General features: G+C 36.7%; 1 protein-coding gene across 1 annotated transcript in view; it reads left to right on the top strand.

The window, feature by feature from the left end:
* The window catches only part of LOC306861294 (protein O-mannosyl-transferase TMTC1-like), a 39,600-nt gene extending 11,877 nt beyond the window's left edge, over window positions 1-27,723 (top strand). The window contains exons 3-20 of the mRNA XM_079403493.1: window positions 481-554; window positions 1,527-1,703; window positions 6,714-6,795; window positions 7,476-7,579; window positions 8,707-8,785; window positions 8,866-8,976; window positions 14,935-15,056; window positions 17,549-17,716; window positions 17,913-18,026; window positions 18,209-18,352; window positions 19,507-19,615; window positions 19,750-19,852; window positions 20,465-20,600; window positions 20,709-20,853; window positions 22,565-22,702; window positions 23,058-23,180; window positions 25,326-25,403; window positions 26,620-27,723. Of these exons, the coding sequence (XP_079259619.1) occupies window positions 481-554; window positions 1,527-1,703; window positions 6,714-6,795; window positions 7,476-7,579; window positions 8,707-8,785; window positions 8,866-8,976; window positions 14,935-15,056; window positions 17,549-17,716; window positions 17,913-18,026; window positions 18,209-18,352; window positions 19,507-19,615; window positions 19,750-19,852; window positions 20,465-20,600; window positions 20,709-20,853; window positions 22,565-22,702; window positions 23,058-23,180; window positions 25,326-25,403; window positions 26,620-26,742 (2,130 nt within the window). The 3' untranslated portion in view covers window positions 26,743-27,723. The remainder of the gene's footprint in view (window positions 1-480; window positions 555-1,526; window positions 1,704-6,713; window positions 6,796-7,475; window positions 7,580-8,706; window positions 8,786-8,865; window positions 8,977-14,934; window positions 15,057-17,548; window positions 17,717-17,912; window positions 18,027-18,208; window positions 18,353-19,506; window positions 19,616-19,749; window positions 19,853-20,464; window positions 20,601-20,708; window positions 20,854-22,564; window positions 22,703-23,057; window positions 23,181-25,325; window positions 25,404-26,619) is intronic.

The following is a 27,723-nucleotide window of genomic DNA, read 5'->3' as shown; positions in this document are numbered from 1 at the left end:
CCTCTGGCAAAAACAAGCAGGAAAAAGTGCAAGAAAACAGATGGGAGGATAGGAGGACTTTATGGATGATGTACTTTTTTAGGGGGATGGGAAGATAAAAGGACGGAGAAACATTTTCGTTTTCTCCTTCCTGCTCTTTCTCTCCCCTCATTTGATTTCGCTCTCCTCCATTTGTCTTACAAAGAAGCAATCATTAAATGTGCAGTGGCTCTCCATCTTTTCCTCACACAGTTCATACTTTCACACCACCCTTTATGCCACAATGAAAGTGAATGTAATTAGAATGCAGGATGACATCAGGAATGGGCGTCAGCACTCAAAACGTTTTGGGAGAGAGGCTCAATTACTGTGAAATTAAAATTTTTCCAAGACTATTTTATGCTAAGTTAAAAAGAAAAACTGGAAATGACCAGTTACTATATAGTGACTGGTCATTTTAACAGTTATGGATTATAAATGTGTCATAATTGTGTGTTACAGGTGTCTGGGATCGTCGGGAGAGCAGATGTGTTAGCCAGTGTGTTGTTCCTCCTGACCTTTCTCTCCTATATTAGGTAACAGCAGAGTATTTTTCATTAGGGTGTCAAAAAAAAACCCACATCTGACAATTAAACTTTTATGCATTGATAAAATTTTATAATTGATTGTAATTATAAAAAAGCAATTTATGTATTAATTTTTATCTAAAATTAAACTTCTTTAATCTTTGAATGTGAAACCTTGTGTATGATTTTTTTAATATTTGTGTAAATTGTCACTCCGTTAACATTTGTGTAATTTTATATCAAACTGGACAATGGAGAAATTTCAGATTTCATGATTGCGATTCTTTACTAAATTATTGTTTTCAGCATATTATTGAAAATACCTGTAAATCAGACCAAAATAATCCAATTTAACTGAGTTGCGATGCATCATGAAATCTGATATTTGGTCATGATTTGATCATTTGTTAACATTATTTAGATGATTATGATTTGTATGCTGAAGAGAGCCATGAATTAAAGAATTGTAGATAAAGCATTGTCAGACCATGTGAACCAAGACTTTTTTTCCTAAATTGTTGTTTTAGAATTATTCAATTTTTTATTATAATCAATGTTGAAAACAGTTGTGCTGCTTAATATTTTTGATGAAAGATTTTTTCAGGATTCTTTGATGTATATACAGTTCAAAAGAACAGCATTTGTTTGAAATATAAATCTTTTGTAACGTCATAAATGTCTTTAATGTTAAGGTCACTGCACACTGAGTCCGAAATTTTCGCACGTTAAAAAATTAATACGACCTCTCGTTGTGTCAATCATGTTTGCTCACTGCCTCCGAAACTTTTGTCCGTCAAAAAACATTCAGATCAGGTTCGATTTTCTGCGTTTTCGCGTCCGTAGCATGCACAAGGATGGGGAATATGGAAAAAAACGGAAAAACGCATGCAAAGATTTCGGACTCAGTGTGCAATGACCCACTGACCCTAAATTTTTGGTTATTATATGTGTTGACTTTCACTTCTTTTTTTTGTCTTTCAGGAGTGTGTCAGCGAGCCGAATGGCTGATGAGTTTCCCCCCACAGTGTCTGTCTTGTCACTGGCTCTCAGTCTGTTGTTGGGCACCTGTGCCATGCTGGTGAAAGAGACAGGCGTTACGGTGTTTGGTGTGTGCATCCTATACGATTTCCTGGTGCTGTGCCGCAAACCGCTCATCTCGTAAGTGTTTGTGTGTTTGCTATGCCATAATATTAGCGGACACTGATTACTGTCAGCTAGCATTGCTTTGGAAGCTCTGTGTCATTGTGTTGGAATTTTTCCAGTCAGCATGCATGACATAATTTCTATCATATTTTATCACCGTTCAAACAATTCTCAAATTGTCTTTGATTGTCTCTTTGAGTTAGATCTGAAATAGCAATCATTTAAATCCCTCGCTGGTGTGCAGAATATATAAACGGCATATAAAGGGCTCAAGGAAGGCCGTCTGTGACGGAATGTTTATGGAGAATTCCGCTGTGGCTGGAGCATCGGAGCAGCCATGTGCTTTCAATCTTCAGCCCAAGGCTGAGACCGTGCTATAAGTGACCGATACACATTCATCACATGTAGTCGGATCACATAGCACAGACACTCTTTAAATTCATTAGGAGACGGTTAAAGATCGACAGTCCCTGGACAAACATCGAAAATTGAAAATTAGCTTAGCTCATCAAAACATCCTAATGTATGCCGACACAAAGTCTGACCTTGGGTAGTGACCTTTCAGGGAACCGATTTAGTATGTTGCATTTCCGTAATTGAATATGTACACAGTGCTTTTATTTTGTGTAAAACTGTTAGCAACATCATGAATATTGCAATGACTTAATGTGCTCTCTTTAGCCATTTCTAAAAAGCTTGCCATTAGATTACTTTCATGTTCAAAAATATAGTGGCAGGTTCAATTAATTTAAGTAAATCAGTGCAAAGTGTCAGGTTAATTTAATTTAATTGTGTTTCATTATTTTAAAGCATTTTGTATCAGATTCAAAATGTTTACTTTAAAATAATCTTAATAAAAAAATAGAAATTGTTTTAGTAAAAATGTTTGGCTGTATGGTAAAAATGTTTTTTTTTTTATAAAAAAAAAAAAACAAATTTACTTTAAAAATATTGCCATATATGAATTGAATATTGTCAAAAGGGCTTTAAACAATATCACTATAATATAATGTAATATAATAATGAAAATGTATATAAAAAGTTTGTTACAGAATTGTTTTCTGAAAGGAATATCCCTTTAAGCTATTTCTGAGCAGTTTCAAAGACATAGAATAATGTCTCAAGTAAAAAAATAAATCTGTATATAATCATCTATTTGTTGCATAACCACAAATGACAAAATGTTTATTACAGTGTGTCTATATATTGCAAACAGGTAGACTACTCAAATGAAAGCAAATTAGTTTTTCACTTCTTTAATCATTTAAAGAATCTTCCTGTTTGACTGGTACCAAACAAATTGTGAGCAGACGATCTAGCCGAAGATCAACGCACATATCTGCGATGGAGAATACACAAAGCAATCTTCCAATTACAGCTCAGCTCTTTCGTTCGGCTGTGGCGGTAATTGGCATTCAAAGAGAGTCAATCAGGCGAGACAAACAGCAATCGCACTCCCCGACTCAACCCAAACTCTCTCATTCTCTCTCTCTCTCTTCGTGTCAACCACATTTGCTTCAATTACAGTCTCAGCTACTTAAAATGTGCTCTGTGTCCAGTGGGTCTTCACTCTCCAAGAGTGTGAAAAGCTGAACAAAGGGGCTCATCAGTGAGTGGAAAATAGATAGGGACCCCTTGACTGGCCCTTGGGTTCTCATTACTGAAGGAGACACACGACTGAGATACCTGACTGATCCTTGAGTGCTGTGTGCAAACATTACACCCCTGTACCCACATTCACACAATCCCATACTCATTCCTTTTTCCCCAGGCTAATAAGTTGCTGTCCCAGCCTTGCCGTTTTGATAATGTAAAGAAACCCCTTTTTCATGGTTTTATTTTGACATTAACAGTCCTAACAGCATTTTAACCTCTCCCCCCCCCCCCCCCCCCCCCAGCCACATAGAAACACCTTAGAAACCACTCAGACTCACACGTTAAAAGTTCTCTGGCCAACTGCGCCATCTGCGTTACTGTTTGCATCCATGTATATCTACATCATGTTGCAGTAATGCGTTACATTGTCTATATCACTACAGTACTTAAATTATGTTCAGTGCTGGCGATGTTTGTGCAGTTAAGTCTTTCGACGTTCCCATGTGTTCTGCTGAGATCAAAAACACAAGACATGCATCTATTTCTCTGAATTAGTCACAGAGCACATAACCTCAGAGACAGCAGAGACCTCACAGATCCAAAACATCCAGTGGCAAGCTTCTTTAATCCATTATTAAGACATTTAATATGGATAATCTGATGTTTGTAGCGTTTACTTGTTTACTTGCATGCATGTGCCACATTTCACAAATGCAGATATTTTTTATCAATGGAGTCACACATCTCATGTGGTTGTAAAAGCTATTGGATATGCTTAACTATTTTCTAAAATAAAATTAACCAGCATGTAAAGTGTGTTTAACAATTTGTTTTATTTAAAATTATTGAATTTATTTTTTATTTTTTTTATTCCTTCTACCTCAAATGTTTTCAGCTTCTCAATCATACTCATGGAATTTATACCATACAGTGAAACTATTTTTAATGATTAACTATATTTATTAAAATAATAATTTCCCCCCAAAAAATATTTATCTTTAACAAAATATGTAGTGTTCTAAATTTTTTGTATATATCCCTTTAATGTTATTTTCCATTTTTAAAAATCCTTAAATTTGCAACATATTACTTTTTCATCATTCTAGACTAGTTATTTTTTTTAGAAATAGTCTTTTTAATTTTGCTTATTTAATGTTTATTCAATGAAAATGGCATAACAGAAATCATGGTTGTTTAAACGTATTCCAGATTTTTGAAACAACATTGCAAAACCTATGTGAGTTATTTATTTATTTATTTATTTAGTTTGACCTCCTCAGGTTGATTTTACTAATGATTGAACACTTCCTTTTACTAACCATCTGTTGAAAAAGTACTAAAAATACTTTTAAAAAGTAAGAGAAATAATTTTAATTAAATTATTTTAAATTTTGTACCCCATTCAATGAAAGTACCATGTATATTTATTAGGTAGATTATTAGACTTGAAGGAATAATTATGAGCTAATCAGGCATCATAGTAGCAGGAGGTTAACAGGCGCAGCAGAAAAGAACATCCGTGACACTTATATAAAACATGTGACATGGGCTGTGGTTTGCTGGCGGGAATGATAACACTCTGCAGACTTAAAGAACAGCAAAGGAAAGATTTCTCTCTCCGTCTACATCTCCCTCTGGGGAATGAGGGCTCTGCAGCTTTATTTGATTTTCAAAAGTGCCCATAAACCTTTGCTGCTACCCGTGACCCTGGGGAGGACATGAGACACAAACTCTCTCACACACACACACACACAGTGTGGAGTGTGTGAGTGTGTGATTGTGACTGATAGTCGTCGTAATGCCTGCAGACATGCTGTCTCTCAGTGTACGTTTTGGTGTGTGTGTGTGTGTGTGTGTGTGTGTGTGTTTGCAGTAAAGGGGGTGGAGTGTCTCCTGTGGGCTTTATTATTATTAAATGCATAAGCTGACACTTGTTTTCTCTCCTGTATCTCTACACCAGTGCAATATTCATAAGAGCATCAATTATAAATGCCTCTCAAACACCTGACATTAACTAAATAAATGCTCCTAATTCTATTAACATGATTGTTTATCTGCATTTGTACAGACTGCAGTTTGGTGCAGACATGCCATAATTGTCTTATTTCTAGTTGCTATAATTCTTTTAATGGCACAGCAGATGTTGACGTCTTATTTGTATATTCATAGTTGGGGTCTAATTATGCTTGGATGCAAAAAATGTACAAATTGGAGACATTTAAAATGAAATTGCATTCGCAACTCATTTTATTCCCATATGGTGACATGTTTCCAAGTGAAAGAGCATATTTAATGAGGAAGAAAATGTCAGACAGGACTTAATTTTATCCACAGGATTTAATTCCTGTGCCAGTTTGCATTTTGTGTAGGACTCCTCCCCTTCTGAAGCACGACCAGCACCCATTGGCTGAAACTTGTTATCATAAAAAGGAAAGTTGTTTGTATTGTGAAAGTGTTTATATTGTGGTGAAATCTACATTTTATATTTCAAAATTCTTTGGAATAACCTGCACAACTGAATCATTCATAATAAAACTGGGAACTTCTCCATTGGGTGAAACTTGGTGGCCTTGATGATGTCATCAGAAAAGAACAGTTGTTTCAGTGGCGGCGAAACATTATTAAGACTATTTGTATTTTTGAATAACATGCACTGATGAATCAATCACAATAAGAACAGGAATGTGAATTAATGACTTTAAATTCATTAAACAATATTTGTTTAGTATAAACCCCCTCCCTATTTTCTATATCTTCTCATTTTCTTGTAACCAGACAAAAACGCCAGAAAATGGAAATAGCAATAAAAAGGCGAGGATAGAGGCGGGTGGCTTGCGTTTTTTAAAATACAGTGCTGTCTTTGAGCCCGGTTACCGATCCCTGGAGTATAATACGCTCTGAAAAGCACTGATGCACACACACACACACACACACGCACACACACACACAGTCAGTAAGCCCAGCTCTCTGCAGCTCTTTACTGAATCAATCAGCAAAAGTGCGATGTACGGCCTGAGCTCCGCTCTTCCCCCACCTCCTTTTCTCGCTTCTTCTTTTCTTTCATTCATCTCACCCACATTTCCAGTCACAGCTGTCATGGTGTCATGTCACGCTGAATTAAAATTCACTGTACATCCCAGCACTCTCAAAGAAGGATGATGCCGTTCCAGTATAGAGTGGCATTTTAAAGTCTTTTAATAAGGACTGTGAGAGTGTTTGTGTGCGTGTCTTTTCACATGTTTTCTTCCAGATCTGTTTTCCAAGATGGAGAGGTAATTAATTGAAAGCAGCAGTAAACAGATTAATATACCCGTGAAGTAATTCGCTGATGGTTTGATTAAGTCAGTAATGAATGAAAATGAGTTCATCAGCTGATTGAGTTATGGAGTCGTTAAACGACTGTCACATCTGGTTATGCTTTCGTTCCAGGCACCTGTCGCGCTCCAGGTTGAAGGAGCTCGTCAGAATTTCCAGCCCGTTTGTCAAACGAGCTTGCGTCATCTCGCTACATGTAAGTAGCTGTTTTTACTGCCAAATGTTGCAATGCTTCTTTTCTGGCTAGGATTCCTTATTCTGTGATGTGACTTAGTGGTTAAAGATCTGAACTGGATTTTATTTTATATGTTTGACCCCATAAGAGCAAAATCAAAGTTTTCTGGCTTTTAATTCATGCTTGTTAGTTTTGAGCTCATCTATATGCTACCAATCTACTAAAAGCTGGCAGATATGTGCATTTAAAGTTCACTGTCTTTATCCTCTTGGACAATTAACCCCCCAAAAATGGATGACTCATTTGCTTTCAGGGGCATATCCACATTTTTGTCCAATTTAAAAGTGCTCTTTAAACAGGCTTTGTGTCCCTCCATCTAATAACATTAGCAATCAAGTTACATTAACAGGGATTCTCAAACTTTTTTGTCAGCTGAACTGCTGAATTTTTTTTTTTTTGCTGATAGCTGCTGATAAATCGTATTAAACTTTCATATGAATTTTCAAACACCTATTTAATGTTAAAATGTTTTAACATTTTTAGATTTAGATTTATTATTATCATTATTATTTTTATATAATTAGTTAATATTAATTTCATTATCAAATATTTATTTAATTTAAATCAGTACTGGCATTTCTATCACATTTGTGCAATCCCCATGACCTCAAGTACTCATTTGTTCAAGTCTTTTCCGGTAGGTTACAGTCATCATGTCTTTCCGCTTATGGTTGATGGGTGGATCCATGCCGCTGTTCTCAGAGCAAGACAATCCAGCATCCTTCTCTCCATATCTGCTCACCAGGTCGGTCTGACTGTCATCCCTCACACATCTTCATCTTAAAACGGTTAACAGAGAAATATGCTCTCATCCACTGAAGACTGTTTGCACTGCAATGCAATTTAAAACTAGTATGAGGTCTGATGTGATTTGAAACACAAAAGCAGGAAAACCTTGACATTTCCTCCAATCCATAAATAACAGAGGGAGAACTGTTGTTTTACTCATATTACTAAAGTATATTTATGTGTGCGTGACTTGGTCTTCTATCATTGCCAAAGGACCATTAATATTTTATGTGGATGCAGTTTATTAAAATACCAATGTTATGACATGTTTGGGATTAGATTTTACTTAAGTTAGGAAGAAACTATCCAAAACACGATAGCAACACCCTGGCAACCACCCATGTCTGCGTTTTCCAAAAGCTTCATAAGCCCAAGTTGATCGTAGCTCCATTGGTTTCAATGGGTTTACGATTTACTTAAGCTTACGGTGCTTTTTGGAAACGCAGCCCAGAACTTCTTAGCTTTATGATGGCAACTTCAGCCTTCACATTCATAGGAAAAAATGTTTTATAACTTTTTTTTTTTAACCCTCATGTTGTGTTCTGGTTGTTTTGGCCAGGAAAGGATTTTCTTTCTCCTGAAAATTCTAATTAATGTTATCACATTGGACTAAAACCTAATGACTTTGCCCGCACAGGGTGAGCAGCCTACACAAAATTGGGTAACATCTTAGTATAGGGACCAGTTATATTAGCATATTGGCTGTTTATTAGTACTTAAAGGGATAGTTCACCCAAAAATTCTGCTATTAATTACTCACCCTCATGTCGTTCCAAACCGGTACGATTTTTGTTCTTCTTCAGAAAACACAAAGTAAGATATTTTTGATTAATACTGAGAACTCTCTGACCCTCCCATAGACAGCAAGGATCCTTAAACGATCAAGGCTCAGAAACGTAGCAAAGAGATCATTAAAATAATCCATGTGACATCAGTGGTTCAACCGTAATTTTACGAATGAGAATACTTTTTGTGTCTCCTCCGCGTCACCCTATAGCCCCATTTTGGAGCACCGTACACGTATACATTGTTTACGCTTTGATCTGAAGGTAAACAACCAGGCTTTATGTCCTGTCTTTTTAGGTTTCTTACATACTGTTATCTGCTCGCCTTCAATGCCTGGCTCTTACTGGCTCCCATAGTGCTTTGCTACGACTGGCAGGTAAATGGCATCAACATAAACACACAGCAATCACTACATTTGATGGAATGCTTGATGATTGCTTGACTTGTGATTGACAGGTGGGCAGCATTCCTTTAGTGGAGTCTCTGTGGGACGGACGGAATATTGCTTCCCTGGCTTTGGCTCTCGTCATGCTGGCACTGAGCCTGAACTGTGTTACATGCCTACAGGTGAGCGCACACACACGCATTTCCACATGTCAAGACAACCGCAGGAACTGCGTCTACGCAGACTCGTTCTGTCATCATTTATGAAATACACACACCCAAATGTAGCTTTCTCGTTTTGATTGACATAAAAGCCTTCGCTCGTGCTGTCTCACACCCCGCTGTTCTGTATCGTTCTTCACTCCCAACGCAATCCTTCGCGACTTATCACCATGGCAACCTGTGAAAAATTGCAGCAATTGTGTAAATGAATGCGAACGCTCACGTGAAGCAGATGCTTGCCGTGAGCTAATGCACACATTGCGCATGAAGTGAGATGCTTTCTTTTTTATCAGTTCTTCAGGCAATTATTTCTGCTCACCTCTGTCTTGCAGTTTTTGTGAGGCACATATGCTGACGGAGAAATTCTTCATATATCATTTTCATATGGCATATGAATCTGATTTTAGCATCAAAGACACTGGAAAAAAATAGTCCCGCACACCATTTCAGTCAAAGAGCATCTTCAGACATTTTAAAACTTTGCCGTTACAGTCAAAGACCTTCGTTAAGCAATTTAAAACTTTTGAATATGCTTAAATTATGCGTGTTTATTTGTTCATTAGTCTCAAATACACCAATATTTTTAATTTGTTATGTGTTGGAAATGGTCGTAAGTTGGCATAATGGGTGGTGTGTTCGTGATACAGTTTGTTTTGTTTTTTCTATTCAGCGAATGACCCAAAAAGCCCACGAGTAAGAAAAAACATTTAAGAAAATAGCAAAGCATTCAAGGTTTTGAGGCCTTGAGAGCTTCAGACACCGATAAAACATTCACATGCTCGTTTTATAAAATATTTCAGAAACTGCGATAGAATGTCAAGTCTGTCTTTGTTGTGCCCCAGAATGCTTTTTTAGTTGTTTGCCGCTGTGTTGGCTCTGTCCTTGAGGGATTTTTAGAAACGTTCACGTTTCTCCTCTCAAGTCCTTGAGTTTGTGGAAAGAAAATCATCTTTATGATGGCTAGTCTTACTCCATGCAAAGAAACTAAGATAGAGGGAAAATGAAAGATAAAGAGAGGGAATATTCCAGTCCCTGATCAGCAGATCTCATATCTCATACTGACTGAAGAATTCATAGTGTGTGTCTGAGACAAGCTGATAGACCAATGTCAGTAAACTGCCTGCTCCTTTTACTGATTGAGTTGAAAATATTGAAAAAACCCTGGTTTTCTCATTCAGTTTACAGAGACAACAATCTCAGATTTCATATTCTATGAATGTTTCACTAGTGAAATTATTCGCAAGGTCCAAAAGTCCACAAGGAATTTAAACCTGGAAAGAAACTGGCAGCTTTAGAACGTTTTACAATAAAGAAATATTATGACATATTTACACATACTGATATATTGTGCACTTTTTGTGACCAATAGTGTGGTTATTGTAAACTAAAACTATTTGAGCAAATGAATAACATTTAAAGCTAATGAGCTAAATAGTATATAAGTAATACTATAATAACTCTAGTCAGTAATCAAATTTATCAAGCAAATCTTGGTGTTTTGATCATGTGACTCCTTTGTAGAGACAGTCAGATGTTCTTGCTTTCATTGAAGCTCTTTAAATCATTCTCAAACCATGCTAGTAGTCACATGAACAAAATATATGAATTTTCAGTCAAATTGTAATATTAAATTAAAATGTGCATTTAAATTACAAAAATACAAATGTAGAATAATTTTCAATAGTGCCCTCAGACTTTTCAACCTCATTTTTGGACCTTGTTTTTTATTTTTTTTATTAAGGTCTATTTATAGCAATATTGCAGTGGCAGCGTCTTGTATTATCACAAAACTATCCTTCTTACCTCAGGGAGGGGAATTATGATAGAAGGGAACTGAAGGACTGAAAAAATCCAAGGTGAAAGGAATAAAGGAAGGACTGAGGGGAAGAAGCAGAATGAAAGCGCAAAACTGAGAGAGAGTTGTTAGTCTATTTAGGGCCACTGAATGGAGTTTGGCCCAGTGACATTTTAGGACAGACTGTGGATGACCTCTATTTGTGCTGCAATGACAACAGATGGCAACTGGCGAAAAGTATAATGCCAAAGCTATCATCATTCTCATGACCCAGCTTTAGCCTTCTAATATTTCCCAGAAAAACAAAAGCTTTTAGGCTCTGTGTATATGAGTGCTCTCTGGTTTTGCGTCTCTCTTTGTCTGTTTGCATTGCTTGGATTTTCTGTACCTAATTGTACAAATACATAGACAGATAAATATATTTAATAATTTTTATTTTCTCTCTCTCTCTCTCTATTTAACAGATATTAATTTATAATTTTATAAAGCTATCAAATTATTATCAAAATGTAACTAAATTAACACTTTAAAATTTGTATGAAAGTATGAAAGAAAATGTTGTAACTGAAGTAAATAAAGTTGAAGTACTAAAATGACAAAAATAAACAGTAGTTAAAATAAATATTAACTAAGCTAAAGTGAAATATAAAAAATTAATAGAATAATGAACCAAACAAATAAAAATTACAAAAGCACAAATAAAAATGACTAAAACGTAAATGAAAACTGAATATAGTTCATGCCTAGTTATGGGAATTAACAATCTGCTTGAGGTCATTTGAGGTGATATAAACCAGGCGGCTAGTAGTCAGTGTTATTTTACACTTTTGAACCTAAGCAACAACCTATTTGACACCAGAAACTTGAACTTAAAATCGAGCTTCCCCTTTCACTGAAATATTCCCATAGCCAAATGACCATACTTGGCCACGCCTTTATCAGAGGCGTCTTTTGGCAGGCCTCCCCCGATCAGCCGCGCGGAGCTGTGTGCCAAAGATTCACCCTAATGACTTTCTAATCTGTCTCCTCAGGAATGTTTACTAGGCTAATTATCTCATGCAAAACACACAAAAACACACGCAGGCCCAAGAGCGAGTCGATGGTAATGATTTGTGTCCGTGAATGTTATCAGCACATTTTTATGCGAGCTTTTGTTTATTTCTTTACACAGTCATTGCATGTCTGCTCATTTGTTGCTGAATCTGAAGTTAATTAATGTTTCTGATGGACTAGAAGACAGAAATCAGTATTAAAACATTCATATCCTGTCTGTGGATATGAGAGTGAACCTCCAGACAGTGGCTTCGGTTTTATTGCTTATTATCAGCATATCGGCCTATTGAAAGTAAACCAAGCGTGATACAGTTATGATTTCATCCCCCCAACCTCTCTTGTTCTACCTTACATTTCATATCTCTGTATCGACCCTTTATTCCTCTGCTGTCATATTTAATGAACTTATACATCAATAGAAACAACTCTAGCTCATATTTCAAGGAAACACACTCAAATAACATTAATAAAGGGGAAAGGGAAGTGGTGTGTGGCCAAGTATGGTGAGCCATACTTGGAACTTGTGCTCTGCATTTAACCCATCCAAGTGTACACGACCTTTGGGTTACAAGTCCAACTCTCTATCCATTAGGCCACGACTGCCCTAAACGATAATAAAGCAATGGGAGCTCAATAGCAGTGTAGAAAAGAGCATCTTGGTAGTGGAAATATTGCCTAGACAGTAAACAACGTGCCAGTCATGAAGCAAGTATGTTTTGTGTGTGTGTGTGTGTGTGTGTGTGTGTTCTGTATGTTTGTGTTTTTTCATTTCTATACATTTCACACAGAATACCATAGCAACCTCATAGTAACCCAGTTAACCACTCAGAAAAACATTGCAACCTCATAGTAACATCCTAACAACCTCATAGCAACACCGTTAAATACCATCAGAATACCATAGAAAACACATGCAAATACAAAAAACACCAACAAATGGAGAAAACATCTTCATCATTTTGAGAGCACATGCTGCAAATACTCACAACAACCAAATACAGAAAGGCGCTGCAAATACTCATAACAACCAAATACAGAAACGCACTGCAAACACAACAACCACATATAGAAACTTGCTGCAGATACTCACAACAACCAATTATAGAAACGTCCTGCAAATATTCACAATACAACCAAATAGAGAAATGTGCTGCAAACACTCACAACGCAACCAAATACAGAAAAGTGTTGCAAATTCTCACAACAACAAAATACAGAAATACGCTGCAGATACTCACAACAACCAAATACAGAAACGCGCTGCAAATACTCACAATGGGCCTCATTCATGCAACATTCGTAAATATAGGAGTAAATTCCGAGTAATTTGCGCGTAAAACGGACCTTCCCGAAAACTCTCCTCCGGATTCACAAACGATTTGATATGTATGTTAATGAATTCCAATCATTCGTAAATAGGGCGCTCGTGCACTCTCATTCACAATTAGCATAATCCCCGCCTATGACTACAGCTACGCAAATTTCATGTCCAGGAACGCAGTGAAATATTCTGATCTACTTTGTCAGGTTTGGCTGCAGTATATTGCATAAATACAAAAAAGACTAATAGGCAATTTGGCTAACAATAAATATTCAATAACGTGTGTCCACCAAAGTGTTTTTAGCCACCTGAAAAATGACAGGTGCTCTTCTAAAAAGGCCAGCTGGTGGCGTTTTTCCCATAGACTGTAAAAAGAAGTTTTTTCCAGCTGTCGATTTGGTTACTATGATGTGGAATATCCACGGCAGTAACGTATTACTAGTATCTAATTTTGAAGAATATAAAAATGCAGTAACCAGTAATATTAACTTTATTGTTGTTCAGTTGTTGTACAAGTAGGATGATTGGTCGGTGTTTTGTCCCGCTCTTCCGCCATTGATTGGACGGCTGGATAAAAAGTGACAAGCGCTGCGTTCTACCCAAAGCTAAACCGGATACGAAGCAAAAATACAAATATTTTCATGAATCCAAAAATTTACATCAGAACAGCCTTATGAACGATTTACACACAAATTTGTTCTACTCGTATTTCATGAATGAGGCCCAATGCAACCAAATACAGAAACGTGCTGAAAATACTCACAACAACCAAATAAAGAATAGTGCTGCAAATACTCACAACAACAAATTACACAAACACACTGCAGATACTCACAACAACTACATACAGAAATGCGATGCAGATACTCACAACAACCAAATAAAGAATAGTGTTGAAAATACTCACAACAACCAAATAAAGAATAGTGCTGCAGATACTCACAACAACTACATACATAAATATGCTGCAGATACTCACAACAACCAAATACAGAAATGCGATGCAGATACTCACAACAACTAAATAAAGAATAGTGTTGAAAATACTCACAACAACTACATATAGAAATATGCTGCATATACTGCAGAATGCAACCAAACATAGAAATGTGCTGCAATTTCTCACAATGCAAATGCACTACAAATCCTCACAACAACCAAATACATAAACATGCTGCAAATAGAACAGACCACAACGGAATTGTTTCAAGGGGACCCCAACAAGTTACGAATCTGGCTGGGAAAAGCTTATTATTCAGTGTCTACTCGTCAATGGTGCTGTCAATGACCTGAAAGGTGTTTTTTTTATCGTTTTTGTTGGTCGATAATTTCTTAGTCTTTTGGGTATTATTAGCATAAATAATCTGTAGAAATACACCATTAACTGTGAAGAATTATGTAAAATGGCTAACCTGCTTTCACAACTTATTGGGGTCCCCTTGAAACATTTCCGTTGTGAGTATTTGCATCACATATTGTCAGATGTTTTCTTGTGTTTTTTTGTATTTGCATGTGTTATGTTTAGTTGTACCAGGTTGAGTGAGCTTTCTTGGCCACCATAAAAAAACTCTTGAGTATTACAACAACGCTCTAGCAGCATAATAACACTGTGGCTGCAGATTTTGCATAGACAAGCTCTACTGACATTGTCTGCTGGAAAAGTAGAACATTTTGGTTTCTCTAACAGCAAACAGCCTCTGGTTTCTCTCTCAATCTATCTCACTTTTGCTTCGTTTCTCTCTTTGTGTAGAAGATGAAAGGAAAGGAGGTGTTGGTGGGCGTGCTGTTCCTGGTCTTTCCCTTCATCCCAGCCAGTAATCTGTTCTTCCGCGTGGGATTTGTGGTGGCGGAAAGAGTTCTCTACATGCCCAGGTTTGTGTGCGTGTGTGTGTGCGGATGTGCCTGTAAAAATATATTGCGACGGCCTGAGAAAATCTCCTTTGACAACATTCCTTGCTCTTCATGTGACTTTTTTCTAAAGCATTACAAATTTAACTTCCATTTTTCTCTCCCTCGTTCTCCTTCATCTCGCTGTTGGGATGACACACCACTGATAACAGTACATAATCTGTCTTGAGCCCTCCTTCCCATAATGCACCACTGATCTGTTATAAATGTGTGTGTGTCTGCGTGTGTGTGTGTTCGTATTATCTAAACTGTCGAGATTAAACAGAAATTTGAACAATGAGGCGAGGCATTTAATAGAAGTTGTTCAAAAATTATCTTATTAGCTCGGAGTAGCAACGTACAAACGTACACATACACACACATAAATACAAGTACACACAGCATTACATCCGTGAGTACACTTAGTTATGAGTAATGAGCGGTTTGTGCTCAGTGAATTTAATGGCCTGTGTTAGGATCAGATGGGCACTTATCTTGGTGTTTAGGCGGTACTTTTCTATGCATGCTGGGTAAATATTAGTAGCACTGTCTTTGTTAGTGCTAACAGCAATCGTAGTCAGACACGTGAGGCCGGCACTGCGGTTCAGAGGCCAAACCATTTATACACACATGCAGCCACACACACACACACACACACATCAGTGAAAAGCTACGAGAGGAATGTGAGTTGTGTCTGTGCAGTAAAAATATAAGGGGAACATCACAGTTACTTTTGCTCATACTTGGTCTTATAAAACTGTCATAATTTACCTCAAATTTAATTTTTTTTTGAAATTTTTACCTAGCCAAGTATTAAAACGTGTCCTGTATTTGTCCTGAATTTTCATTTTATACTTACTTTGAGACTATTATGGTAAAATATGCAAAGCAATCTTATAGACTTATATAGAAGGAAGAATCTGAACCATATCTAGAGACCAAAATATCATAGAGCCTTGCAATACTGCATATTTTAGCAACCAAAAATAACGCTTTAGCATTGTGGATGCAAATTTTGCAAAGGCAAGCATACTTACATTTTCTTCATTAAAACTCTTGTTCAAGTGATGTGTCTTCACAACGGAATTACTAGACAAATTCATTTGAACTGTGAATGTACCACATGTTTCAGAAGTGTGTGAATGTGTGTGGGAAGCTGTGGAAGTGTGTGTGAAGCCGCAGGAGTCCTCATATGTTCTGTTTTTGAGGAGTGGGTGTTGACGAGGAAAGGGAGGTGTCGCTTTCTGTGACGCAAAGCAGAGAGACAAAGAAAGAAAATGAGATTGGAAGGATATTGAATCCAAATTAAGCCCCAGAAACACTGAATAAGTAACAACAAAAAAACATGAAACAGATATTCCCAGCGAATATGCTATTTGATATAACTAATTTTTTTCTTCAATGGTCTTTTTCAACACTAGTAAGTAATATTCTCTGTCTGGAGGATTCATGTAATTGTGTTTGACTTGAGCTGTTTTTGACCGTGTCAACAGTGACACCAATGTCTGAAAATAAACCGTGTGAGGTGTGGAATCAGATCGACCCCATTCCTGTGACTAAAGGATTGAAGGGCGTTTTTTCCTTCTCATGATTACCTTCAAATATGCATTCAAGTCAACAAACATAATTCACAGATGTGTCTGATTTTGAGTTTGTGTTTGCAATTTTAAATGCTTTTGCCTTGATGCTTACCTGGGGGATCATAACAGGGTTACAATAATTAGCACAATATTTAGTGTTTGATAATAATAGTCAATCCACACTGCATAAAATAAAATAAAATCATAATTTCTGCTATTTATATATTATTATTATCATTATATATTATTATATTTTTTTTTTATCCTGTAATATATTTAGTATTTGTTTTGTATAATCTGATTCTTAAACTTTTGCATTTCTTCAGTAATTTTGAATATTTAGTTGCTAATACATTATAATTCATGAAATTGTAGTTATTTTATTTCCAGTGTTTTTTTTGTGTTTTTGTTTTGTTTTTCTGTGGTGAAAAATCACTCCTACCCTTAACCTTTTAGTTTTACTTGTCATTGCATGTTTTGTCATTCAGCAGTTATGCTACACACATGAATGATATTTGAGATACTTTCATAAGAGTCAAATGATTTTTTAACGTAAGTCGTTGTCATTTTGAATATTTTATTAAAGTCTTGCACAGACATAATATTTTTAAAGGGTATATTATTGCTATTTTTCATAAGAGTTAGATGTCTCCACCTAGGAAATGGTTCTTTAGCTGTCTGAAATAACATTAAAAACATGAGAGAACATTAAATGTTGAAATGCATTAACATCATAGTTTAAAATGTTATTTCCACCCACAATACTCTCTACAGTACATTACCTGTGGAATATACACAAAGGTCTATTCCAAAACTGCTTTAATTCGTCCATCTATGCAGTGTTGCTCACATTACAAAGGATTTTTCCATAACAACACTCTCTTTGTGTCTGTCCAGTATGGGTTACTGTGTTCTGGTGGTGCACGGGCTGAACAGACTGTATTCAGTGGTCAGTCGGTGGGGAGCAGCCGCACTAACTGTGTCCATGCTGGTTGTCCTCCTCCTCTTCTCCTGGAAGACTGTCCAACAGAATGAGATCTGGCTCTCCAGAGAAGCCCTGTTCAGGTGTGTGGGAGTGTGAATGTTCATATTCACTTCCTGCTGTAAGATCCAGAATAAAAGTTTTAGTTAACTATAATAACCCTGGTTATTTTTTATGTAATTTTGTATGAAGTGTTGCATTCTTTGGATTTTTATCCTTTCAAATTGATATGCTATTTCTTCCTCTGGTTCCTGATCTGTTTTCTTCCTCCTCTGTCAGGTCTGGCATTCAAACTTTACCTCACAATGCTAAAGTTCATTACAACTATGCCAACTTCCTGAAGGACAGGGGACGAAACCAAGAAGCCATTTTCCATTATAAAACAGCCCTCAGGTAAGTGTGTTTATGTGAGCATGAGAATAATTTGACACTCAATGGTTTGGTCTGCTGATGGAAGCATTTCCAATTGCCAAAATACACCTTAATACCCCCAGTTTCCTTCATACTTTTGGTTAAGAATCAGTGCTTTCATTTGATTATGTAAATCCGTAAATTGCCTCTGTGTTTTTGTATAGACTGTACCCTCGACATGCCAGTGCTCTGAATAATCTGGGCACCCTGACTCACCAGGCAGAGGAGGCTGAAGTTTATTATAGGAGAGCGCTGGATATTAATCCTCAACACAACAGAGCTCTCTTCAACCTGGGCAACCTTCTGAAGTAAATACATAAATTCCATATCATCTGAAGTAACAAATTGGTAACCTTCTGAAATAAAGGTAATAGTAAACCTTCTAAAGTTGTGGCCTAATGGTTAGAGAGTCGGACTCGTAATCCAAAGATTGTGGGTTTGAGTCTCGGGTCAGCAGGGATTGTAGGTGGGGGGAGTGAATGTCCAGCGCTCTCTCCACCCTCAATACCACGACTGAGGTGCCCTTGAGCAAGGCACCGAACCCCCAACGGCTCCCCGGGCGCTGCAGCATAAATGGCTGCCCACTGCTCCGGGTGTGTGTTCACTGCTGTGTGTGTGCACTTTGGATGGGTTAAATGCAGAGCACGAATTCTAAGTATGGGTCACCATACTTATACTTGGCTCTTTCACTTTCACTAAAGGTAAAAATATAAAGGTAATAATGACCTTTTATCTCACAATTCTGACTTATTTCTCAGCAAATTATATATGTGGGATATAAACGCGCAATTCTGACTTCTTTTGTCAGAATTTTTAAATGTAAACTCGCAATTGCAAATTATAAAGTCAATTTCTGAGGAAAAAAGGCTATTTTCTTGAAATTGCAAGTTTATATCTCACAATTCTGACTATAACTCACAATTGCTTGGTATAAAGTCAGAATTGTGTGATATAAACTCAGAATCGTGAGACTTGTAATTGTGAGAAAAAAGGTAAGAATTGTGAGATGAAAACTTGCAATTACCTTTTATTCAGTGGTGGAAACGAGCTTCCATAAAGTACACAAACTGGTAACCTTCTGAAGTAAAGACAAATTGGTAACCTGAATTATGAAAGTCTTTTCAGTCTCTAGAAAGTCTCTAAATGCATAAATCGGTAGCCTTCTGAGGTAAATACATAAATTGGTAGCCTTCTGAAGTAAATACATAAAATAGCCTTTTGAAGTAAATACACAAACGCTATTGCAATATGACTTAATCTGAGAATGCTGCTTTTGTGTGCCGTATGCCAAGGTTGGAACGCACCCAGGTACATCCGGATGCTGGAAAGGATAGAAATAGCGTTTGATGTTGTGGTTCACAGAAGTAATTTCATGTTTTTGGTACTGCTGCATTCAGTTTCAGACACAGCCACTGTGTCTGTGTGTATGAGGAAGAGGATGATGGTGATGATGGTTTTGCAGGTCTCAGGGGAAGGAGGAAGAGGCGGAGAGGATGTTGAAGGAATCAATTCGTTTCGGTCACCATTTTGCTGACGCGTACTCCAGCCTGGCCTCTCTATATGCTGACCAGGTCTTGCTCTCTGTCATTTGTGCCTGTTTTAGTAAATGATGCACATACAAAGTGATCTTTTTGGTCAGTTTTTTTTGCAATACCTAATAAAGGCCCCATTTTATATACTTAATCTTTCCTTCATTTTTGTGTAGGGACATTCTAAAGAAGCAAATGAAATTTATACCAAGGGTATTGAGAACTGCCCTGACAGTTCTGACCTCCATAACAACTACGGCGTGTTCCTGGTGGACACAGGTAAGAAACTTCTAGAACTCTCTAAACTAGATCAACTCTGCTATGATGTTATTTTGACGGGTTGCTGTGAAGATCTTTAGGTTTCTGTTTGTTTATGATATGATGATAGTTTTTCTCAAATGAAACGGTAAAATGCTCATGAAGTGACTCTCAGAGCAGTTCTAGAGGTTGTTCATGAGTAGAGCTTCAGTATGTGTGTAGTTAATGAAACCCACGTCTGCGCCATTCATTCACACAGAGACACCAACATGCAGGATTCATATTTAAATGGTATTTTGTTGCTTAATATTCACAGACACTAGTCCATATTGCATCTTGATTTAAGTGTACTGACCTACTCTTGATTTATCCATCCCAAAATTTGAACAATTCTGTGAAAGTCCGCGTTATACAGCAAATTCCATTTTTATGACTGGATTCCATCCGCGGATTCCATTATTATAGGGCCCTACACATGTGTTATGTTACATGCTTCATATCAACCACATATTATACAGCCTACATATAACCTATGGAAGCATATGTGTAGCAAAATTCAATTTGCAGTGTAATATGCAAATTGAATTTTGCTACACATATGCTTCCATAATAACCTGGCTGTCTCCGTTTTAGGTCATGGGGATCGTGCAGCCTTTCATTACCAGGAAGCGGTGCGTCTCAAGCCATCTCACTATGTTGCCATGGTGAACCTGGGTCGTCTTCTTCGCTCGTCCAATGACAATAAAGATGCAGAGCTATGGTACAAAAGGTAAGATGAGATCAAATTAAACCGAATAGTCTGAACGGTGTATCCAGCTTGCACAGCTAAATCACAGGTGTGTGGGTGTGTGTGTGTGTGTGTTTGTGTGTCTCACAGGGCCCTGCAAGTGGTTCGTAAAGTGGATATCCTGACCCCTCTTGGGGCTTTATACTACAACACTGGTAGATACGAGGAGGCACTGGAGGTTTACAGAGAGGCGGCCACGCTTCAGCCCGACAGCACTGATATCTGGCTCGCCCTGGTGAGATTAGTCACTTTTTTTTAGCATAAAAAAAAACTTACCACCATTTCCTTTCTCGTTTTTTTTTTTTTTCAATCCAACCAGTTATATTTAGGTTATATTAGGTTTTAAAGGGATAATTCACTCAAAAATGTAATTTGCTGTTAATTTACTCACCCTCAGGCCATCCAAGATGTTAGGTGACTTTTTTTTTCTTGAGTAGAACATCTTTTTAGCTGAAACTGTGGTCCTTGGTGATTCAGAAAATGCAAGTCAGCAGCTTCCCGTTTTTGAGAATTAAAAAAAAAGCATATCAAGGAACACAAAATTAATAACCAAGGCTCTTGCCGAAATATTGAACTCATGAAGCGTAACAATCAGTCTGTGCAAGAAGCTGAATGTTATTTATTATTCGGAGTTTTGAGTTTTTTTATGTAAAAAGTTGAATTGAACTTATATGCTTTAGACATGCAAAACCTTCAGGTTTCACATCATTATTGGGTGCTTTAATAACTGTTATGTATACATTACGTCATTGTATGATTATGTAAACGAACTAATGATGGGGGTGGTGATGGCGCAGTGGATAAGACACATGCCTTTGGTGTGAGAGACCCGGGTTCGAATCCACTGTGAGACACCAATGTGTCCCTGAGCAAGACACTTAACCCCTAGTTGCTCCAGAGGCGTGCGACCTCTGACATATATAGCAATTGTAAGTCGCTTTGGATAAAAGCGTCAGCTAAATGAATAAATGTAATGTAATGTAAATGTAATGAATTGGACCAGTTAATAGAAACGAACTGTCCAAAAGAACCAGTTTACGAAAAAAGAATCAGATTTCCCAGTTGCATGAGGCTATAGATTACATGTAATAATGTAGTAAATAATGTTCAGTTTCTTGCACAGACCGATCGTTTTGCTTCATAAGACCTCAATATATCGTCAGGAGCCATAGGTATTAATTTTGTGTTCTTTGATATGTTTTTTTCTTATTATTCTCAAAAATGGGCAGCCGCTCTCTGACTTCTGTGCAAGTTTAATATAAAAGAGAATGTAGTTCACTGGTTTTACGGCTGCGAAGAAGACAAGAATACAGTTTACACCGCACATGTGTGCAAAAATATGTTGAATTCATAATAAGGCCAAAACTGGGACTATTGATGCCTGGCAATATTTTTCTTCCAATTTATTGGATTAAGAAATGATGATTATATAATGTAACCTTTTTTTAATTTATTTTTCTTGCCTGTCCGACTGTCAAATTATTAGCAATATGTCTGTTATTCCTTCGTCCTTAACTATTTGTTCCAATGATGTTATTTTGTTTATATTTAAAATACAATAAAAAGTTGATCATTAAAAACTAAATTTGCAGCCTCTGACTTTCATTTTATGAATCACCATGGACCACGGTTTCAGTCAAAAATCTTCTTTACTGCTCTACTGACAAAAAAACACAAAAAAAAACTTACTTGGATGGCCTGAGGGTGAGTAAATTAACAGCATTTTTTCATTTTTGGGTGAAATATCCCCTTAATTGTCAGCATTGGCTTTGGTATTTGAAAACGGTTTGCTTGGAGTGTTTCAAAGCGCAGAACGTCAGCTTAATTGAGTCTCCACAGACCCTTCACTGTGATTCACATCACATCATTCCTTTCTGGTTGCTCTTTCATTCCCTCTCTCCATTTTTAACTCGTTTTGTCTCTTTCCCATCTCGTTGTCTCCACAGGCGCAGGTTTTGGCCATGGCAGGTCGCTCTGCAGAGGCAGAGAAAATGACCCTGGGCATAATTTCAAAGATCAGCAACTGCATTGAATGTTACCGCTTGTTGTCTGCCATCTACAGCAAACAAGGCAACCACACTGAGGTGCGTGTACATGTCTTTGTGTGCGTCAATTCATGCGTGCTCTCTTTTATTACCCCCGTACTAAAGCGGAAAACACAAACACAAGGTTTTTTCATCTCATTTGGTGCTGTGAATCAGTTCATCCCGGATCTTAATTTTGCCCGGGTCCAATTTCGTCCGGGTCCAAGAACATTTTATTGAATCTCAGTGAGGCGTCCTAGACTAAAATAAATTGCATGTAATTTCTTTTTATTACTCATTACTTTATTACTCAGTTTAGTGGTTCTCTGCCTCAAAGAGAAATCTCTATGCCTCCTGAGAGACAAAGAAACTCAGGAAAAAGAAGTTAAGGTTAATGAGTGTATGTGCGTTTCAGGCGTTGGATGCACTGAAGACAGCACTGCAGCAGGAGCCGTCAGACTCTGCGGTGAGGGCAGAGCTGCACTTCTCAATGGGCAACCAGCTCAGAGAGATGAACGAGCTTGATCGAGCCTTCCAGGTAACTTCACCTGCAGTTGTCAGTGTGAGCGAAGAGCTCTTCTAATATTCCCTTTCTTCACATTCTTGTTTACTATATTCTTAGCTTTCCTATAGATAGTTCACGGACTGATTGATGCATATCGCACACAAAAATTGCAAGAGCTTTACCCAAAATGAAAAGCTCTAATTTGAGTGTCGGGATTTATACAAAATCCAAGAGTAAAGATATACAGGTTTTTATCAGTCCTCTGAGAAGCATAAGATTTGAGGCTTATTTTTTGTTTTTCAGAATCGATTGATTTACTTTTTAACTTTTATGAAAAGCATAGTATTTTTCAGAAAGAAATATTCCCATAAAGAAAATAAAGCCGTAACTTAGGACCGTAAATAATTTTTTAATGACAATATATTCTCAATAGCTTGTAAAAAAAAAAAAAAAAAATCCTATAAATGTAATGTGAAGGAAGAAAATAATAATGAAATATTATTTAAATATATCAATATGAATAATTAGATATTTGATATTTGTTATGTATTGATTATCTTCTTAACTGCATTAAACATTTTGAATTGAAAATTTGGCTACAGTGGAATTGTTCCTTTGACTGAAAATGTAACATATGATGTTGCTAAAAAGAACATTATTTTGTGTATTTGGTGTAATGCATTGTGTTTACGCGGTTCAAGGTTCAAAAAGCACATTATTTTCTACATACTGTACATTATTGTTGCTCCTCTATGCTCCGCCTTTCTGAAACACACCGATTTTTACAAAGCTCATCGTTCTGAGAAGCGAGGAGTGCTCTGATTGGCCAGCTATCCGTGCATTGTGATTGGCCGAATACCTCAAGCGCGTGATGGAAATTTTACGCCCCTTACCATGTTGTGATGCCATGTCCCGATGAGACTAAACCCGCAATAAACGAGGCATTTGGTTCCTCCCAGGTTCAGGAAATAATCCTCTGTAAAATGCGCTGCACACACTCGAATATTTGCATTGTACTCTTTTGGAACAGTGTTGTAAATATAGCTTAACCACTGATTTCTAGTTGTGAACTCATTTGGAAGGCCAAACAAAGTACTTTCGCTTTCACAACAAAACACAGCGTCTCCACGACATCGCAGCGGCAGCAACAACACTACCGCGAGAATAAAAGTTATGCCTTCTTTCATTGCGTGTACATTTGGGCGGTGTTATGCAAATCTTCACACATCGTGACGTAGACATGTGGGGGCGTGTTTAAATAAGCCATTTAGGGGGGCATGGCAGAGTCTTAACTTTTATAAAGAATATCTCTTTTGGTTTGAGAAACTTTAGGTATCTTATGTATGCACGAACAGCTTGTAACACTCCAAAGAGAAAGGAAAACTTGAAATCGCATCATATGACCCCTTTAAAGCCTTTTAAGAGCAAATACATACTTGTCAAGATGAATATCAATCAGGGTTATATCCATTACAATAAACACAAAAAACTGATTGGTTGTTTGACTTGTCAAGCAGGCCCCTTCCTGTTTAAATTTCAGTCAGAATAAGCTGGAAAATGGATCAGTTTTGCTGATAGTCATGAAACCAAATGTTGGAAATTGTGGTCTCTGCTGCTTGCTGCTTCTTTCACCTTCACACTGTTCCTTGCCGGTGCCCTGATACTGTCAAAGGAACATCACCCACCTCCTTTCATCTCCAAATATATACAGTCCAGACTGGAAACAGTCTCGTGCTGGAAGCTTTGTGCTTGAGAACTAAGTTTCTTCAGCAGGATTTCTGGTTAATACGAGACTGTTTTGGTTGCATTCTTCGATCCTGGACCCATTCCAGGTCTCCCCCTAATATCTGGCCTGTGGTTCTAGTTTTATTTAGACCACAAAAGGACAGACGAGAACAGGCTGGTCTCAGGTTTACATAATTGTGCTATCCCTTCAAAGCTCAGTTATAAATCCCTGAACAAAAAGGCTTTTTGCGGTATTTCAACACCACATCTGCGGTAGAGCCAGACTGTTAAATGCGCCTCCAGTGCTTTTTTAATCTTGAATGGTTCGTGTTTCTTACACAAGCCAAAACTGTTATAAAAGCTTGAATCTCACTGGAGGTTTACTGCTGTTGAAATAATCATTGACTACATATCCTGTATATAAAATGTCATGTCTTGATCTAATGTTTCCAGAGCTACAAGCTTGCTGTTGAGCTCAAACCTGACCAATCACAAGCCTGGATGAATATGGGCGGCATTCAGCATATCAAGGTATGAGGGCTGAATTTTGAGGTCTGATGAAAACTTTGTTTTGCATGAAGAAAGAACTAGTTTCATTCAGAAATTGAAGCTATTGGTTAGGACCATAAATAACTGTGACATTTTTTTAAAGATAATATATTCTCAGTAGCTTGTAAACAAATTCCTGTTACTGCAATGTGAAGGAAAACGCAATGATGCATTATCATTTTTTTATTTATTTATTAATATAGGACCATAACTTATTGTGACATTATTTTTGTGATAATGTGTTCTCAGTAACTTGTAAAATTAATTATTTCTGTAATGTGAAGGAAGACATAATGATATATTATTATATAAATATATTAATGTATTCACATTAATATAATTATATCATATTAATATGAATAATAGCATTTTATTATACCCAGTAATACAAATTAAATAACAAATAATTTTTTTAAATTAAAATATAATAATGCTAATAATTAAAAGTAAAAAATTAAATAATAAGCTATATCAAAATATGTAAAACACAAAAACTAAAATTGTAAAAAAAATTGTAAAAAATGGACTACTCTCATTTTATATAAAAATCTTTTAAAATCAGATACATTATCTTGAGTTACAAAATTTCATAAAATAATTTGTATCTTTTAATTATAATTAAGCATAAATTTATAATTTATTTAAATGCAGAAATTATAAACTATTTCACACATTTATTATTTAAAGTATAAAAATAATGCTAAAATGTTAATAATTGAGTCACATTTTGTTAAAACCATTAAAAAATTACAAATTATTCTAAATGTGCAAAAGAAAATCGACTTTTATTACTGCATTACAATAAAAAATGCAAGATTTTTTTTAAATAATGAGAATTTGAAGGGAATATGCTTAATTGTTAATAAAATGATGGTGATTCTATTTTGACATTTCCTATTAGTTGGTTAATACATGAAGTAACAATGAGCAAAACATTTTTAATCTTGTCTAATACTTTCCTTATCATTGTTCGCTCGGGTTCATTAAATAATATTAACAACTTTTGATTTTACTAGTGTAATAGTAAATGTTGTAGTTATCATTAACTAATTAATTCTCTAGAAGTATATTTATGGTACACTATGCATATTTCAATTCTTATTTATTCCTTTTGATTAGATGAAATATGACCTGGACATTTCCTCACGCCATTGTAACCTGAACTGTTGTGCGCTATTTACTTTTTTTTTTTTTTAAGGGAGACTATGCAGCAGCACGAATGTATTACCAAAGAGCTCTTCTCCTCTCACCTGGCTCCAAACTGCTGAAGGAAAACCTGGCCAAGTTGGACAGACTAGAGAAAAAACTCCAAGGGGCCTAGAGGAAAAACGTGACCTGAACTATCAGCCAAATGATAAAGGACAAGCAACCGAGAGACAGAAGGGTGAAGAGAGGGGGCGAACTAAGACATGCAAACTACGGTTTGGACTCAGGAGATAATTAATGACTGCTTCTTTCCCCTCCAGAGTTTACAGAGAGCCTCTCGGATTGAACTAATCCAAAAGACTGGATTTTTTACCCTCTACATCCAGGGCTGGACCACACAGATACCATTGACCTCAACACATCACTGCAGTATCTCACAGCAACATATTTCACAAGTTCACATCATTTTTTTCCCACGTGTTGTCCCAAGCACTCAGACCAGCACAAATTGAGCGTTTGTTGGTCTTGTTTGAATCGGAGCAGAGGCATCATCTCTGAGAGGGATTTTTTTCGGAGCCGTTCCGCTTCACTGATTGCAAAACCTCAGAAAGCATTTCAGACAAATGCTGCGAGTTATCAAATATGACTAGCTGTCTACTGTTTTCCATGAACACGGCTGATCAGTTGAGGGTGGGCTGTTTTTTTCACATAATGATTTTTAAATGAAGGAAAAAAGGACAGACTCGTTCATCATGTGCTTTAATTTGATCTTTTATCTTGTACATGCATCAATATTGTGGAATGTATCTTGGACTAAAGGCATATTGACCTGTGCAGTGAATTACATATCATTTTTATCCTCATAAGCTATAATACTGAAGTCTCTTTAAATTGGAATTACGAATATCATGCCTAATGACGTATCCGGGAACTAGGTCATTAAGTGGATTTTAGTCATATTTTCGTTGGCCGGAATTTGTCATGAGGTACTCTTGATTACCCCGTAATCTTTGCACTTACATTTCGTTGCCATAGGAACTGTTATCAAGAACATTTCTTGAATTCGGCAGAAGCAGCAGCCGTGCGAAACGTGTCACAGCAGAAACCAATGTGAAGTAATGTATGATTATTTAATAAATATTATCCAATACCAGTG

The sequence above is a fragment of the Barbus barbus genome, assembly GCF_936440315.1.
Source record: "Barbus barbus genome assembly, chromosome: 42".
Classification (NCBI taxonomy): domain Eukaryota; kingdom Metazoa; phylum Chordata; class Actinopteri; order Cypriniformes; family Cyprinidae; genus Barbus; species Barbus barbus.
Note: the sequence above shows the minus strand (reverse complement) of the source record. Positions and strands in the feature narration are given on the sequence as shown.